Source organism: Phodopus roborovskii, unplaced genomic scaffold (genome assembly GCF_943737965.1).
Source record: "Phodopus roborovskii unplaced genomic scaffold, PHOROB, whole genome shotgun sequence".
In the NCBI taxonomy this organism is placed as follows: domain Eukaryota; kingdom Metazoa; phylum Chordata; class Mammalia; order Rodentia; family Cricetidae; genus Phodopus; species Phodopus roborovskii.
In genome coordinates this window covers 32,854,660-32,870,474 of record NW_026126407.1, presented here as the reverse complement: position 1 = coordinate 32,870,474, position 15,815 = coordinate 32,854,660, and the positions used below count along the sequence as shown (strand labels likewise).

Below are 15,815 nucleotides of genomic sequence, written 5' to 3'. Positions count from 1 at the left end.
CTTATGATCTTGACACTGTCGCTAGACAGAATTAGTTTTAATTGCCATCTTGGCACAACTTAGAGTCACCTTGGGAGGGTATCTCAACTAGAGATTATCTACACTGGGTTAGTTTGTAGGTATGCCCATGGGGGATCATCTTCATTAAGTTAATTGATATGGGAAGACCCAGCATACAGTGGGTGGCACCATTCCCTAAACAAGAGGTACTGAGAAATGGAGCTGAGTATAAGCAAACAAGCCAGGGAGCAAGCATGCATTTATTTCTTTCTACTCTTAACTGTGGATGTGATGTAAGCAGCTGTCTCAAGCTCTTATCTCTATGGCTCAAAGTGATGGACTACAACCTGAGTTTGTGAATTAAAACTCTTTATTCTTTAAGTTGCCTTTCCTCAAGAGTATTTTATCATAATAACAGATGAAACTAGAATATATGGCATCTGCCCATTGTATTAGGTCTTATAAAAAATAGAGACAATTTTAATATATTCAAGGTTATATTAAAAAACAATTGCTTTTACAAGGCACTGATCATCTGTAGACTCTGATGTCAGCAGTATATCCTGTAGCAACTGCACATAAATACCAAGAGGTAACTGTAATAATAATTTAAAAAGCCTTTGGGCAGAATTAGTCTCAGATGACACAGACACATGAATTCTGGCCTCAGGACTTGGGACAGATGATTCTCCAGCTTATCTCAGATGGCCACATTTGGTTAAAAAAAAAAAGTTATGGGTTTGGACTTGACCTAGTCATTGTCCTTGTGGGCTCCAAGCTTACTGATCCACACTGTATCTGTCAGACCCCATTTCAAGCAAGCTAGGTTATGATCAAAGGTACTATCTGAGCTGGGATTTGGAAAAAGATGATCACTATGGCCATTGGCCACACGATGGAGCCAGGAAGCAAATGTGGCCTCTTCTACAATATGGGCGTGCAGATCTGGGAACCTATGTGGGCATAAACAGCACATCTTATGTATCAATGAGAAAGGCATCTATGGGAAAGGACCCACAAAGATGATAAAAGTTAGTTCTGAGATGGCCAGATTCTATGGGATTGGTTTTCTATCCTTTTGCATACCTAATTCTGTGAAATAATCATGTTCTTTATTAAAATAAGAGAAAAAATTAAAAAACACAGTCATCAGGATTACAGCAGATCTTTATATACATGCACATGTGGGACCACTATGGGTGTCAATTTTCACTTTCCGTTTTCGGAGACAGCCAGGGTCTCTTTGTTGCTGGCCATTGCATTCAACAGGTAGTTGGTCCACAAGCTTCCTGCCTGGATGTAGAATCTCCGGTATTGCAGACATGCTGTGCTACCACTCCTGGATTTATGTGAGTTCTGGGAATCTAAACGCATTGTCCCTCATGCTTGCAAAGCAAACATTTTACCCACTGAGCCAACTTTATGGCTTTTTTCCTTCTCTGAGTCCAGGTGTGATAGTTTTGCGGTGATCATATACTATTGCACAGTTATGCATATTTAGGTTGGTGTTAGGAGCAGGAACATTCAGAACTGTGTCTCTGGCCAGTGATGGTGTTGATGGGATGAATTCTGTGCAGCTAGAATGAGTAGTTACTGGGTCCTCCAGGCACAGCACACACGTTAGCCACCCTAGCGTTAGTTATGTCAGTGAACCTTTCAAGATAAATGCTACCATTACCCCTATTTAAAAGATGCCTAGCTAGATTATTTTTGATTGATACCACAATTGTAGTTATCTATGGGACACAGTATAAAGATTCAACATTATATACAATATGTGGAGAACAGATGGGCTACCTGGCGTATCTGTCACCTCTGATGTCATTTCTTCAGGCTGAACCATTGTCACTCTACTGTGTGGCAGGACATTGCAAGTGATTCCTCCTACTTGGCTATTTAAACCTGTATTTTTCTTAAATATTTACTATTTAGTAAAAGCAGACATATCCCAAGGAAAAGGATGGAAGGAAACTTTTTCTCTCACCTGACTGTACCTCTCTCTGTACCTGCTAACAATCATCCTCTTTCCATCACTGACCCCCTGCCATTCCCATCCTCCTCGGGCATTACTAGCATTCTATCCATTTTGCAGATGAGGGGATTGAGGCCCAGAGTCCAGGTCTGACTTTGACCCATTTCCAGCAAGCCTACCCTGCACCTCTGACAATGTTTTCCTTCCTCCCACGTTGCCTGCTCTTCATCAGCCTCTTTGTACTTTGCTGGCCCTGGACCAACCACAGAACTCACCTCACTGTTGCTATAGCGAGCCAGCTCAGAGATGAAGCGGATGTGGTCATCCCGGATCTGAACCATCTGCTCACAGATGTTGTACTGGGGGCTGATGCTGCTCTGAGTGCATGTCCACCTGGGGAGGAAAAACCACAGGACTTGCATGGGTTTCAGCTCCAGGCACCTGTGTGGCATAGGCTCCTTCTGCACACTAGCCGTTCCCGGTCCTCAGACAACATAGCTGGCCCCCCTGGGTGGAACCAAAAGGTCAAATGGCTGTCTAACCCCAGAGACACCTCTGTAGGCACCGTGGCTAGAAAGGAGAGTTCGGTCTCTGCCTTCTCCAGATCCTATCACAGGTGTCTCTGGACATCAGCACACAATACTTACCAGTTAAGTGAAAGAATGGGGGCCAAGATCACAGCCTCTCTATGGCCACAAAAGGCTAGAATCGCAGCTGAGCAAAACCAAGATGGGCAACCTCCCTGTCTTCCCCCGAAGGACCTGGTGACATGGATGCACCCATGGTGGGAGACTTCCTATCATTCTGAGAGGCATGGTTGGCACCTCCTCCCCACCTCTTCCTCCTTCCTTTTCTCTTCCCATTCTCCTCCCTCCTCTCCTGTCTTCTTTCTCTTCCATCCTTTTGAAAGACACCATTAGGAAACCTTCCTGAATCAGAGAGGAAATAAATGAACAAAAGCCCTCACTCTCAGCCCCTCTTCCTCTGCTCAGAACCAGTGGCTCGGCAGACAGACGAAGAGGATGGGAAGCCAGCAGGCAGAAGAAGGGTTTAGACAGATCTTTAATTCAAAAGAAGATGCAAAGGGACTCTCATAAGGATTGTGTAGAAGTGGCGAGACTTCTCTAACTTGGACTGCTGGTTTTTCATTTTGAGCTACTTGGAGAGGGGGCATAGTCATTCAGACCTCTGACTTTCTGCCTGGTTACAAGCTGATACCTGACCCAACAAGCTCCTCCCTCTAAGACTGCCAGACATAATCTGAATTTCCCCCAAAGACTCATCTCTGGCTCTCCAGAGAGATGTAGGCTGGAGGTCGAAGACCCCTCTGCAGGTATCCTAGCTTTTTTGAGACAAGGTTCTAATTTTGCTGAGGCTGATCTGGAGCTCCTGATCCTCCTGCCTCCCCTGGGCATTACAGGTGTTGGCATCATCCCCAGGCTCTGCTGGTACCATTTTAATCCCAGCTACTAAGAGTGGCAGAGGCAAGAGGATAAAAAATACAAGGTGGTCCCTGAGCTGCAGACTGAATCCCACTTAATGAGACCCTAGTTCCAAATAAAGAGTAAAAAGAGGAGCGAGGCTATAGCTCAGTGGTAAAATGCCTGCCCAGTATGTGCAGGGCCAGGGCCTTTGGTACAAGCACCAGCACTGCCAAGCTAAGGCAGACCCTGACCAAAGGGCGGCCAGCACCAATCCACACAGATAACCATAGTCTCTTAATTGTAGGCAATGTGCATGTAGACAGACCACTCTATATCTTCTGAGATCAGAAGGACTCCCCAAAACACACACAAAAATTCCCTCTAGGAGCCACTGATTCACTCCCAGGCCTTAGCATAGATTTCTAGAACTATGATTTATGAGATGACATAAAAGGGAGGCCACCAACCCACGTCACAGCTAGAACAATCCAAGTCACACTGCTAACCACATACTTACTGCACAGCCACAAAAAGTGAGCAGAGACCTGAACCAGGGTGATGACTGCTACCGTCCTTAGACTCCTGCTGTCCCACTGAGGGGAGGGGGTTACCGCAGAGCAGGACAAGGGGCGTGGCTATGCTCTAAGCCCTTGAGAGCCTGGCAGCAAAGGGCTGGTGCAAAAGGGCTCAGAGCATCCTCACTGTTCCCCTCTGGCACTGCTGCTCTGTGGGAATCCACCAGCCCAGGGCTCTGGGGAGGGAGGAGGGACTGAAGTGGTCCCTCAGCTCTCTGCCCAGGCTGGGCATCCTCACAGGAGCCAAGAGACATTACGGCAGGCACTCACTTGGACTTGTTCTCTTCATAGTGAGCACTGGTCTTAATGTATCTGGCCAGCTCTATCTGCATGTCGCCGAAAAGGGGCACCACCTGCAGCTGCTGCAAAGGAAGCAAACAGAGCACGTGAGATGCCACAGGCAGGGCTGGCCAGGGCTGATGTACCAGCAGGGTGCAAGGCTTCAGTGAGTATAGGGCCAGTATTTGTTTCTAATAGTGTTACCATGGGGTCCTGGCATCGAGAGGAACCCCAGCCAGCATACAGGCCCTTCCCCTGCCTCCAACCAACAGTATACTTTAAGTGATCGACACCAGAAAGGCAAAGTGGCTTGTCCAAAGTCACACAGGAGGTGAAGCAGAGCACCACATGGCTGGCCTCCTCCCAGAACAGGGTCCTTTCTACAGCTCAGAGAGTTCTATGGCTCCAAGCTGAACTAGAAGCTGGCAGAGGGCTACTGCCTGGGGCTGGTTTTCCTAAGACTGTCCACATGAGACCTAACATTACAGTGCAGACATCTACTGACCAAAGCCCAGGACATGTGGGAGGGAGGCTGCTGTCTACCTACGTCTGTCTTTCCTGCACTGGACACAGGACTGGGCACTTTACAAACACTGTCTTAGCCGAGCATGGCTGCAAAGGCCTATAGTCCCTGCTATTCATAACACAAAGGTAAGAGGACCCTAAGTTTTCAGACTCCCTGGACAATGCAGTGAGACTCTACCTTAAGATAAAAAGTGAAAGAGAAAGGTTGGGATATAAATAGTAATAGAAGACTTATTTAGCATGGGCAAGGCCCTGGGTTTAACACTACATACTACAAAACCCAACCACCAACCATCCACTATCTCCATCCATACACAACCAAGTGCGGTTAGCACTGCCCCTGTTTCATTGTGTTGGCACAGGGATTGACACATAGGAAGTAGCTTAGTGCGTTCAGGAAGTCAGACCAGATGGAGCAAGAGCTGGGATCTGAACCCTCAGCTCCAGGAGGCCTAGTCTCTGCCTTTTCCAAAGCTACGCAGATAGAATGTAGCCGAGCAGAGCAGACCCTGGTATGGGTAGGCCTGGTTCTACCTTCCTTCCTGATGGTTGAAGGCAGGCACTGCAGTTTCCCAACATGGGGCCTGTTTTCACCTGGGGCAGCTCTGGAGAAAAGCTAAGAAATCAAGCCACAAGACCCCTCTGAGGACTCATGTTTCCACTTAAATCTCAATGTACCTGGTCTCACCTAGTGTCTTTCACAGTAACACCCCCACAGGGCAGGGCTCACATCTGTAGGACCCTACATTAAGAGTAAATTCAGGATGAGAATTCAGTTCCCAATGCGGCATCTCCTTGCCCAAACTCCAAAGGTTTAAAAGTTATCTGCAAGTTTTTACTAGCAAGCTTTGGGGCCCTATGGTCAGATCTCAAAGGTATTCAAATGGATTGTGCTTAAGCAGAATGCCGGTGAGTTATTGTGCCTAAATGGTGCAGCCTGCCACAGGCCCCAGCGTGCCTACAATGGCAAACATGAATCCACTTAAAATTTAGTGTTTGGGAGATGGAGAAATAGCTCAACAGTTAAGAGCACTTGCTGCTCTTTCAGAGGGCTAGGGCTTCATGTCAGGTACCCATGTGGCAGCCCACAACTCTCTGTAACTCCAGTTCTAGGGTATCCAACGCCCTCTGCTGGCCTCCATAGGCCCTGTACGCACATGGTGCAGACACATGCAGGTATAATACCCATACACATAAGAGGAAATCTTTAACAAAAAATTGTAGTCTTTAGTCCTCCTTCCATGAGCTCTGCGGTATAATGAAAATTAACACAGGTGTTGTCTTCTAAGATACAACTCTGTCTTCAGATGAAAGATTTTAGGAAAGGGAAAAAGAATGTGCAAGGCCTCCAGTGGAGTCGCAGCTGTGTCTGGAGAGTGGGCATCACCCACAGGTGGGCAGCAGACCTTGCTTTAGTGGGAGCAGCTGGAGCCTGTGCTCTTATCTTCCTTTCCCTTGAGGGTCTTTAAATGCTTATGAACTACAGCATTCTGGCTAATCCCTTCCTTCCCCCCAGGGATTCAGGCTCTAGTGACTCTGTCCCCCCCCCCCCACTTGCCCAGCCCCAGCTCCAAGTACTAACCTTAAAGAACTTATCGATTTTGCTAAGGTTGATTCTCTTCTTGGCATCCAGTTTGTAAATGTTACTGACATTTCCATCCATTAGGTAGAGGCCAAATCCCATCACCTAGAATGAGAAAGGCCCAAGTGCAAAGCTATCACATCCCCAGAGCAGCTAACAGAAATAGAGGTCCATGACGTGCGCATCACATGTGTGCAGGCATGCACACACTCACTAGCATCTTGTAGAGACACACATCTGTTCCAAAATCATACTCATCTCCAAATGAAAACAGGAAACATGGCCTAATTCCAGTAAGAACTGTAGTATATTATTATAGAGACACTCTGGGCCAGGGACTGTGGTTAGGGCTTAACAAGTGTGGTTTCAATTCTCACAAAACTCTTAGGTGCCCCACACTATTCTCATGATGAGGAATCAGATACACAGAGAGGTTAGCGATCTTTCCTGAGTCACATGGGTAAGCTGCAGAGACTGTCTGCAAAGGGTTTAGCCCAGGATCCGCCATCCAAATGTGTACTTACAGGTCCACTAACACAGAAAGGACTTTGTTGCTTCCCAGAGGTGTCAAGGCATAGGCATTAGAATATTGGTAAATAGGAAAACAGCAATGTAAAGGCTCCTGAGGAGTATTGGAGAACACCTTGTTTCTGCCTGAAGATGCTGGTACTCTTAATATTATGACCTACTGTTAGTTCCTTTAGGTAAATGAGCTGCTGGGGGGTAAGGTCAGCTGTAGAGACACAGGAAGTAATTCCTCATCGTGCCTTTATCACCCTGGCCCCTAAGGGAAGGAGCAGAGGACAGTCTGTGACAGCTGCTTCCTGCTTGGTGCATTCTGTCTGGCAGCATCAGCACCAGACTGTCATGTAAAGGTTTTCCACGCCCCCTGGTGGCATCTGAGATCATTAATAGGCTGCAAAGAGCTGAGCAATAACACAAAACAAGGCTGGAGGCTCGTTCATGTCAGCTGTGGGAGAAAGGTTAAGAAAGGACCTAAGTAGCCAAGGGCAGAACAACAGGCAAAGCAAAAAAAAGGTTATTCTGTATGATACCATTTAAAGACTGCATAACCTTCCAAACACATGTGATCGCATGGGATAGAAAGAGATGGTTCAGTGGGAAAAGGTGTTTGCTGCCAAGCCTGATGGTTAGGGTTCAATCCCCAGGACCCACACGGTGGAAGGTTATAATGCTCCCCACAAGTTCTCCTCTGACCTCCACATGAATGCTGTGGTGCACAGGTGTTCATAAATAAATCTTTTCAATTCTACATGTAAGGCTGGGCATGTGCATGGTACACAGCTTTAATCCCAGCACTTGGAAGGCAGAGGCGAGAGGATCTCTGTGAGTTCAAGGTCAAGGTCAGCCTAGTCTACATATTGAGTTCCAAGCTAGGCAGGGTTAAATTTAGTTGAGATCCTGTCTCAAAAGACAACAAAACAAAAAACTTCCACATTCTATATTAAGTATTTTGAAACTATATAAGCACATGTGCGCGCGCGCGCACACACACACACACACACACACACACACACACACACACACACTATCCGGGAGGGAGGAGTCTAAGAGCCCAAACATTTTTATGTTTTCCCACATAGTTTAGAGTCTCCATAATTATAACAATGGCATCACAATTTTTGAATGAAAACTGAAAACCGCTGGAATAAGTTTGGTCATTTTGACAAAACATGGATTCTTCCTTCCCTATAAGCTAGGAATTTCTCTTTTAGGAAGTTTAGCTCTACAAACTTAGTTCAAAAGTATAGCATCAGGGTTTAAACCACAGGAGACGTGTGAAAAAAAAAATAACATCCCTGTAAAACGCCTTCTTGGCATCAACTAGGGATGCACTGGAGAAACATTGGTAAAGATATTTTCAGTGTGTGGCACATCAAAGAGAAGATTGCAAGTAAGGCTGGAGTCATCAGCTGATATTTTAAAATATTCTCTTAAAATGGGGCTGAGGAGATGGCATATCAGTTACATGCTTGGAGCACAAACATAAGAACTGAGTTCAGTCTCTAGCACTCATATACACACTGGCATGGTGTTGCACACATGGAACCCCAGTGATGGGTGGCAGAGTTAAGCCAGTCCCTGCTTGCTGGCCAGCTATCCAGGCCTGACGGGTGAGCCATGGGTCCCAGTGAGAAAATATGGGGCTGGAGCCTCAGTGGTTAAGAGCAGTTGCTGCCCTTGCAGAAGACCTGAGTGTGGTGCCCTGAACCCACGTTGGACAGCTCCCAATAGTCTGTAAGTCCAGTTCCAGGACATCTGACAGCGATGGTCTGTGTGCACATACCCACATATGCATATTTAAAAGAACAGAAATTAACCTTTAGGAAAAGATGATGGATGGCTCCTGAAGAATGACATATACATCTACACCCACACCGGCACGCATGCGCGCTTTCACCATGCACGTGGAAGGAAGCAGTGTGAGGTGGGGAAGAGTTACCTTGAGGAGCATGTGTTTCTCACTGGGTGTCAGGTACATCTTATTCTCATAGTAATCCACACAGATATTGACAATGTCCGCCAGCAGTTCTTCATAGCCTGGAATCACTTCCAGTTGCTGGTGAAGACACTAAACAACAGCGCCACCCGCTGGTCAGACAGAGCAAGCCTCCCCTGGCACCACCCAGAAAACCCAGAGCTGGGCAGGATATGTGAGCACTTTATTCCTTACTGAGGTCCCAGAAGGAGGGAGCCTTCATGCCAGCAGGTGCTCATATTTGACTTCCCTTTGATGCTAGGCAATCACTGGTAGTTTCTGCTCACCTCCCTCAGCAGGGACCTAACCCCTTGGGTCTCCCATGTCAACTTTGGCTGTTCTGAGGGTAGAGTGAGTGCACCCCTGGGCAGCTCAGCTTTACAGCGATGGAGTGATCATGCCTGCAGTAACTGCAGGTTAGTTTTCAGGGTGTGGATTTCCCTACTTCAGACAAAGGCAGGGAGAAGACCCACCCAGCGGAAGGAGTAACATAGGTAGGTAGGTGGGAGCATCATAACAGTTTCTGTTAAGGAAGGTTTCTCCATAGCCCTTTCTCCCACAGACACAAACTGGACCCCTAAGAGAGATGTGGTTGTAGCAGTGCTGGAATTCTCTACAGACGGCGGGAGCCCTGCCACCTCCAGGCCTTTGAGATAGGGATATGAGTCTGAGAACTCTTGGGAGTTGGCCTGGGTCCTACAGATACTCTTAGTATTGAACCGACAGGAAGATAGGTCCAGCTATGGCAGGCACAATGGGAGAGAAGCCCAGAGGGTACACATTGGCAAACTGAAGGTGGTGACTATAACTGTGCCTTCCCAGGCCCTTGGTCATGTTCTGAGGGCTTTTTGTTCACACTTCATTTTTCAAGCTAGTCCTGTGAGATCTAGTCTCACAATAGTCCCAAAATAATATACCCATTTTATAGATGTGTAAACTGAATATCTGACTTTGACTGAGGTGTGATAATGGACCCATGGTAGGCTTGTCCTCAACCTAGAGCCTGGTGTGGGGCCCACAACCCTGTCTTGGAACCTTCCAGAGAACCAAACAGGGAGAGGTCACTGGCTGTAGCTTTTCACATTACTCTCATGAAGGGCAGTGGAGACAAAAAGTGTGGACTGAACTTGTGTGCTGTTCCTTGGAGCCCTCTAAGCCTCAGGCCCTATCCTTGCTTCCTTGGCATACCAGGCAGGACCAACCAGGAACCTGCCCTCACCTGGGTGATCCTGTTGTGATTGGCCAGGAACATAGACAGGTTCTGAGACTCCTGAATGGACTGGGGGTCTGCCATCTTCCTTAGGAACTGGGCCGCTCTGAAACACAGGGAAGGAGGTGATAACATAGGAGTTTGTTCCCGCTCAGCTTAAAAAGACACCACCCTGATGTCAGGGAGCTCTGAGCATGGCAGGTGGTTCCAAGGTCAGAGGAAAAAGTCCATTCTCTGTTTAAGCCCTAGTGACAGCTGCTGGGAATTAAAAGGCATGAAAACAGAAAACATGGCGGAATCTCGGGACAGTTAATGGAAACCAGGAAGGACTGACTGATGAAGACAGGGAGTGGGCAGTGTCCTTGAGCCTGGCCAGGACCTCCAGGGAAGCTGCACAGTGAGCCATGTAGAACAACGGCAGGCAGGAAGCTTCATTTTCTTTTCTTTTCTTTTTTTTTTTTTTTTTTTTTTTTTTTTTTTTTCCTTTTTCATGTGTTCTGTTCGTTATAGGAAAATCTCCGCATCCTATTTTTTGAGTTGGCTTGTAGCACCAGGGAAAGGATCTAGGACAGGGTGCATGCCTGGCAAAGCACTTGACCTTGGAACTATGCCCCCTAGCTTTTTACTATCTTTCCAGTTCTGAGACCGCACCCTGCTAAGTTTTTCAGGCTGGTATCAAAATCACTCCATAGCCTAAACCTTGAACTGATGGAAACTAGCGAGGATAACAGTCCTGTGCCGCTAGGCCCAGCTGATGATTCTCCTGCATAAGCCTAAGTGGTATGGATCAAAGATCCGGTTTAACGGCAACATTCCCATGCACAGCACTGCACGGCAGCACAAGCACCTGTACCCTGACTGGGTGACAGATGGAAGGAGAAGAACATGGAGAACACAGGCTGGTCTTAACAACAGTGTGTCCCAACTTAACCCAGCAAGGCGCAGCTCGTGTCACAGTAGCTTGTGAGAATGGGGGCAACACTCCTCCCTGGCTCAGGACACAGATGTTGGCTGTTGTCATGATGGAACTGATGGGTCACCACAGGAAGTGTATGGGGAAGGATGTTGCACTGGTGGCCATCTGTGACATCTTGAGTTGGCCTTGAGATGGTCTCTAACTATTGGGCAACCCAGGTTTCACATCTGACCCAGGAGAAAAAAAAATTGTGAAATTCAATCTGTTGTATTTTTTTTCTCCTGTTACCTTGAAACATGGGGAACTGTGGCTCAGATATAGAGTCATCTTTTGCCAATGATATGGACAACCCTTCCAGAAGGAATGGACAGACACTGGCACTCACCTGAGCCTCAACCAGCTCCCAGGAGTCTGTTGCTTTGATCTGTCACTTTGCAGCACTCCCTGTCTTTTGGTGGCTATATCCTGGCTTCTGGAGATGAGTGACCTCTCCCAATCCCAGTCCTTTCAATAATGACAAGGACCCCTAACTCGCCACCCACTCAGATAACCTCTACCCCACTCAGTGTCCAAAGGAGGGATTAGCAAGCTGGATTGATGACAATCTTGGCTTGGATTTTCCAAATGCATGCGGGAAGTGAGGCGTTTTCCCCTACCACAGGCTGGCAGGAAGCCACTGTATGGGTCTGCCTGAGAAAGAAGCCACAGAGGAGCAGAGGGGTGCTGAAGAAACCCAGGCAAATGCCACTGCTGCTGGGGTAACTAGAGGAATGTATGACTGGGCTTTGCAGTTCTTTGCAGTGGCTTTCTGTCTGTCACAGAAAGTGACAATGGGATTGCTATGATAACCTTTCTGCCATGAGGCAAACATGCTGTTCCCCAGTTGGGGAAACAGGAACCAGATTATTCCATCTTGGGACATCAAGGGTGGCCAACACCAACTCTTCCAAAGCCCCAGCCCAGAATCACCTTCCTCAAACCACCCTATCACGGCAGCTGGGTTTGGGGAAGGCTACTCTTTCCAGGGAATGAGTCTGTGAGGGATTCGGGGAGCAGGGCAGGTTCCTGACCTCTTATAGGCAGAGTGGTCGTTCTTGACGCTGCACTTCATGTTCTTCAGCTCATCCAAGACTGCAAACATGTTGATGAACTTGCCCAGGGTCAGCAGGTAGGCCTCGGAGACAAAGTCCTTCCTGCGCTCTGCATGGCACAGCCTCTTGACCTCGCTACAGAAGCGCTCGATGGCCTTGCGCTGGAGACAGAGGGGCACTGGTGAGGATGGGGCCGCCTGGTGAGGGGGGGGACCTCAGTGCACTCTTGAGTAGGAGAAGGTCAAGGCTCTCCCAGGGTCCTCACTACGGTCAAGGCGGAGTAAGAAGGACACATCTACCATGCCAGGCAGTGTTTTTAAGAGATGTCCCCATCTCCAAAACTAATTGTGACAGGGTGCTGGAACCTGTTTGAAGTGAGTTTATCCGATGAATTATTGAAAAAACACATTTGCTAAGAGGCATTGTATCCCCAGTGTGTGGCATGCAGGGAGAGACAGAGGTTCATCCATAAAGCAACTGATAATTGAGCATCTACTGTATACCATATAGCCATCCCAAGGACTGAGGTTAAGCAGAAATCAAAACAAGAGCAAAATCTGCTCCAAGGATCTTATACATTAAATAGCAGAAAACAAAGCAAATGATTTGCGGCAGGATTTCATACTTGATGTGGCAGGAAGTGAAGAAGGGATGGAGTTTGAGAAGGGCTGGGAAGAACTGTCCCTCTATGAAGAAAGACTGGAATCTCCAAGAAGTGACTTTTAGAGAGGCAATTTGAAAGAGAAGGAGAAAGACAGGAATGAGTGAAGGAAGCATGAGTTGCCAGTGCAAAGGCCCCGGGGCATGTTGGGAGGATACAAGGAAGGGCAGGGCTTGGCTTGAGCTGGAGTGAGTGCAGGGAAGACACGTAGTCAACACTGGAGGGGCCACACACCCTCAGGGGCTCTTATGAGGACCTGTGCTTTGATGGCATCCGATGGGCGATGCTGGGGCTCTGGCATGGTAGCTTGGTGGCTGCCAAGGTGCCAGCAGATTGCAGGAGCAGTTAGGAAACTTGCACATCTAAGATGGAGTCGCTAAGTGAACCAGCACTCTACTCACAAGGATCTGCTAGTCCTAGTTTGCTGTGTAGTGTTGTGATATCCTGACCAAAAGCACCTTGGGGAAGAAAAGATCTGTTTCACTCACAGCCTGCAGTCTACCCTGAAGGAAGACAGGACAAGAACTCCACACAAGAATTTAGAGGCAGAAACGGAAGCAGAGACCGCCGAGGGTCCAGAGCACGGTCAGTTTGCTTTCTTATACACCCTAGGACCACATGCCAGGAGTGGTGCAGCCCACAGAGAACTGGGCCCTCCCACACCGGTAATTAAGAGAATGCCCCCACATACTTGCCCACAGGCCAATCGATAGAGGAAAGGCAACAACTGAGGCTCCTTCTTTCCATATGACTTCAGCTTGTGCCAAGTTGACAAAAAACTAACTAGCACACGAGCCAAGAGAAAGATGAGAGTCTCTAACGACACACAAGCCCTTGCACATGTGTTCAGCTTTTATTCCTAACAGATCCAAAGGGGGGAAGCAGCCTCATCTATTACCTGATGGATAGAGGAATAATAAAATATGGTACATGTGTACAGTGACATGGCGTTCCATTAAAAAAAAAAAAGTCCGATTATATTCTGGTGCCTGCTACAGTACAGATTACACTCAAAACCACCCCACCAACGGCAAGAGGCCAGCCATGAAACGTCACGTCCTGCACAGTTTCATTCACAGGAAAATGTCTAAACAGGAAATCCACCGAGATAAGAAGTGGTTTAGTAGCTGCCTGGGGCTGAAGGAGAGGGTGTTGGGGATGTTAGGGAGTGAAGGTTCAAGAGATTTCTTTGTAGGGGTAAAGATATTCTAGAACAGATTATAGGATAAACACATAGCTCTGTGAAGAACATGCTGGGCTGTTCACTCTACTTGGGTGAACATTAAATGGGATGTGATAATAAATATTATATCTCAAAGAAAGTAGTTCAAAAGCAAGGGTGTGAGGAGATGTATGTGCAGATGTGAGCGCTGCTCCCCTCCCAGGGCCTACAGTGTCCATCTGCCAGTTCCCCTCCCTCAAAGACCAGGCCAGACCTCCAGAGTCTAAGTCCAGGTAGGCTTTCTGCCATGGTTCACCACAGCCATGCTCGCCATGATTTTATGATGGTTAATCTTCACTTTCAATTTGATGGGATTTAGACTCACCAGGAACCCCTGCCTGTGTCCATGAAGGATGTGTGTTTCCAGAAAGGTCTAACCAAACAAGGAAGACTCACCCTGAATGTGTAACTGGTGTGGCATGACCCCATGGACTGGGCGAAAAGGAGAAAATGAGCTGAGCACTGGCTTTCACCTCTCCTGACCCGGGCACGGCCTGACCAGTGCCTCATGCTCCTGCCACCATGCTTTTATTGCCATGATGAACTGTACCTTTAAACTGTGAGCCAAGCAACTCTGACTTCCTCGAGATCGCTGGAATGCTTCATTAGGCATCAGGGCCCAGACATGAGAACAGAAACTAATGCAGTAGGCCACAACGGCTACTGAGTGCTTGAAGTCAGCCTTGTGCTGCTGAGGAGTGTCCTTTTGAACTTATTACTGTTTATGCACATAGTCGATGGGCACAGAGCTTGGTATACAGCTGTGAATCATTCCAGATCCTTCCTTCTATTCACACCTCTCCTAAGGGAGCTCTTCACTTCACACCCAGTTTCTGATAGCTCTCCTTTCTTGACCTGCTTCCCAAAGAGACTTTAGGCTCTGGGGAAGTAGAGCCACCTAGGGTACTAACAATAGCTGTGAAGCACTGTAAGCCTCCACACAGGGCACTGCTGGGCACCTACAGATGGACCTTGTTTATCCTTTCCACTACCCTGACAGGCAGGTTCCATGTCCCTGTGTGTGTGTGTGTGTGTGTGTGTGTGTGTGTGTGTGTGTGTGTATGTGTATACGTGAGTGTGTGTGAGTGTGTGTGTGTGTGTGTGTGTGTGTGTGTGAAGTGAGTCACATACAATCAGACAATAGCACAGCCAGGGTCTGACCTGGCATCATTCCTTACTCAGGCCTAGACACTTCCCCTAGTGCAGTCCCAGTTCTTGCCTAGATGCTGAGTACAGGGTGGATTCTGGCCAGAGTCAAGAGCCTATGAATGAAGCTCAGTCCCACAGGTGGAACATACATAAGGTATGGATTGTGCAAGCTATGTCACCCACCGTGGAGTAAAGAGTAGCTTTGAAATGCTCACCTTGCCACCCTTTTGGCTGCCAATGAGACCCCAGCAAGTAACTGGCTGCTCATATTTCCTGCCCCTTTATGCTACCACCTAGCCTTCCCTGACACGTGTGAAGTTCCTTGGCCCTCTCCCTTCCCTTCATCCTCTAAACAAAGGCTCTTCCAGAGCTCCTAACTTTCTCTGGTTGCTGTGGCCATGCTCTTCTCTCATAGCTTCTTCCAACCTCCACCTCCAAACCATTTCCTACCTAGTGGCCAGATAGCCTGAAACCTCAGATCAGTTCACATCACCAAATCCAAATCCCAAGGCTCACAGTAGCATCTTACTGAGTGCCAGCCCTGCTCCAGCCTCCCCTTGGACCACTTACCCGTTGTTACTGTTCTATAGCCTGCTCCCTTATTGTCCTCTCCTTGAACACACTAATTGCTTCGGGGCTTTGCCAGACCATCTTTCTGGAATCCTGTTCACCATACCATCATACTCCTGCCTCTGCTGTGATCAGGTTT

The 15,815-nt window shown here is 47.8% G+C and overlaps 1 protein-coding gene across 5 annotated transcripts in view; it reads right to left on the bottom strand.

Annotated features, from left to right (window-relative positions):
- Positions 1-15,815, bottom strand: part of Cyfip2 (cytoplasmic FMR1 interacting protein 2) — a 117,529-nt gene that overhangs the window by 74,275 nt on the left and 27,439 nt on the right. For all 5 annotated transcript variants that reach the window (XM_051180865.1, XM_051180869.1, XM_051180866.1 and 2 more), the window contains exons 6-11: positions 12,054-12,235; positions 10,077-10,173; positions 8,822-8,950; positions 6,358-6,462; positions 4,242-4,333; positions 2,248-2,365 (exon numbers count right to left, since the gene is read on the bottom strand). In XM_051180865.1, the coding sequence (XP_051036822.1) occupies positions 2,248-2,365; positions 4,242-4,333; positions 6,358-6,462; positions 8,822-8,950; positions 10,077-10,173; positions 12,054-12,235 (723 nt within the window). The remainder of the gene's footprint in view (positions 1-2,247; positions 2,366-4,241; positions 4,334-6,357; positions 6,463-8,821; positions 8,951-10,076; positions 10,174-12,053; positions 12,236-15,815) is intronic.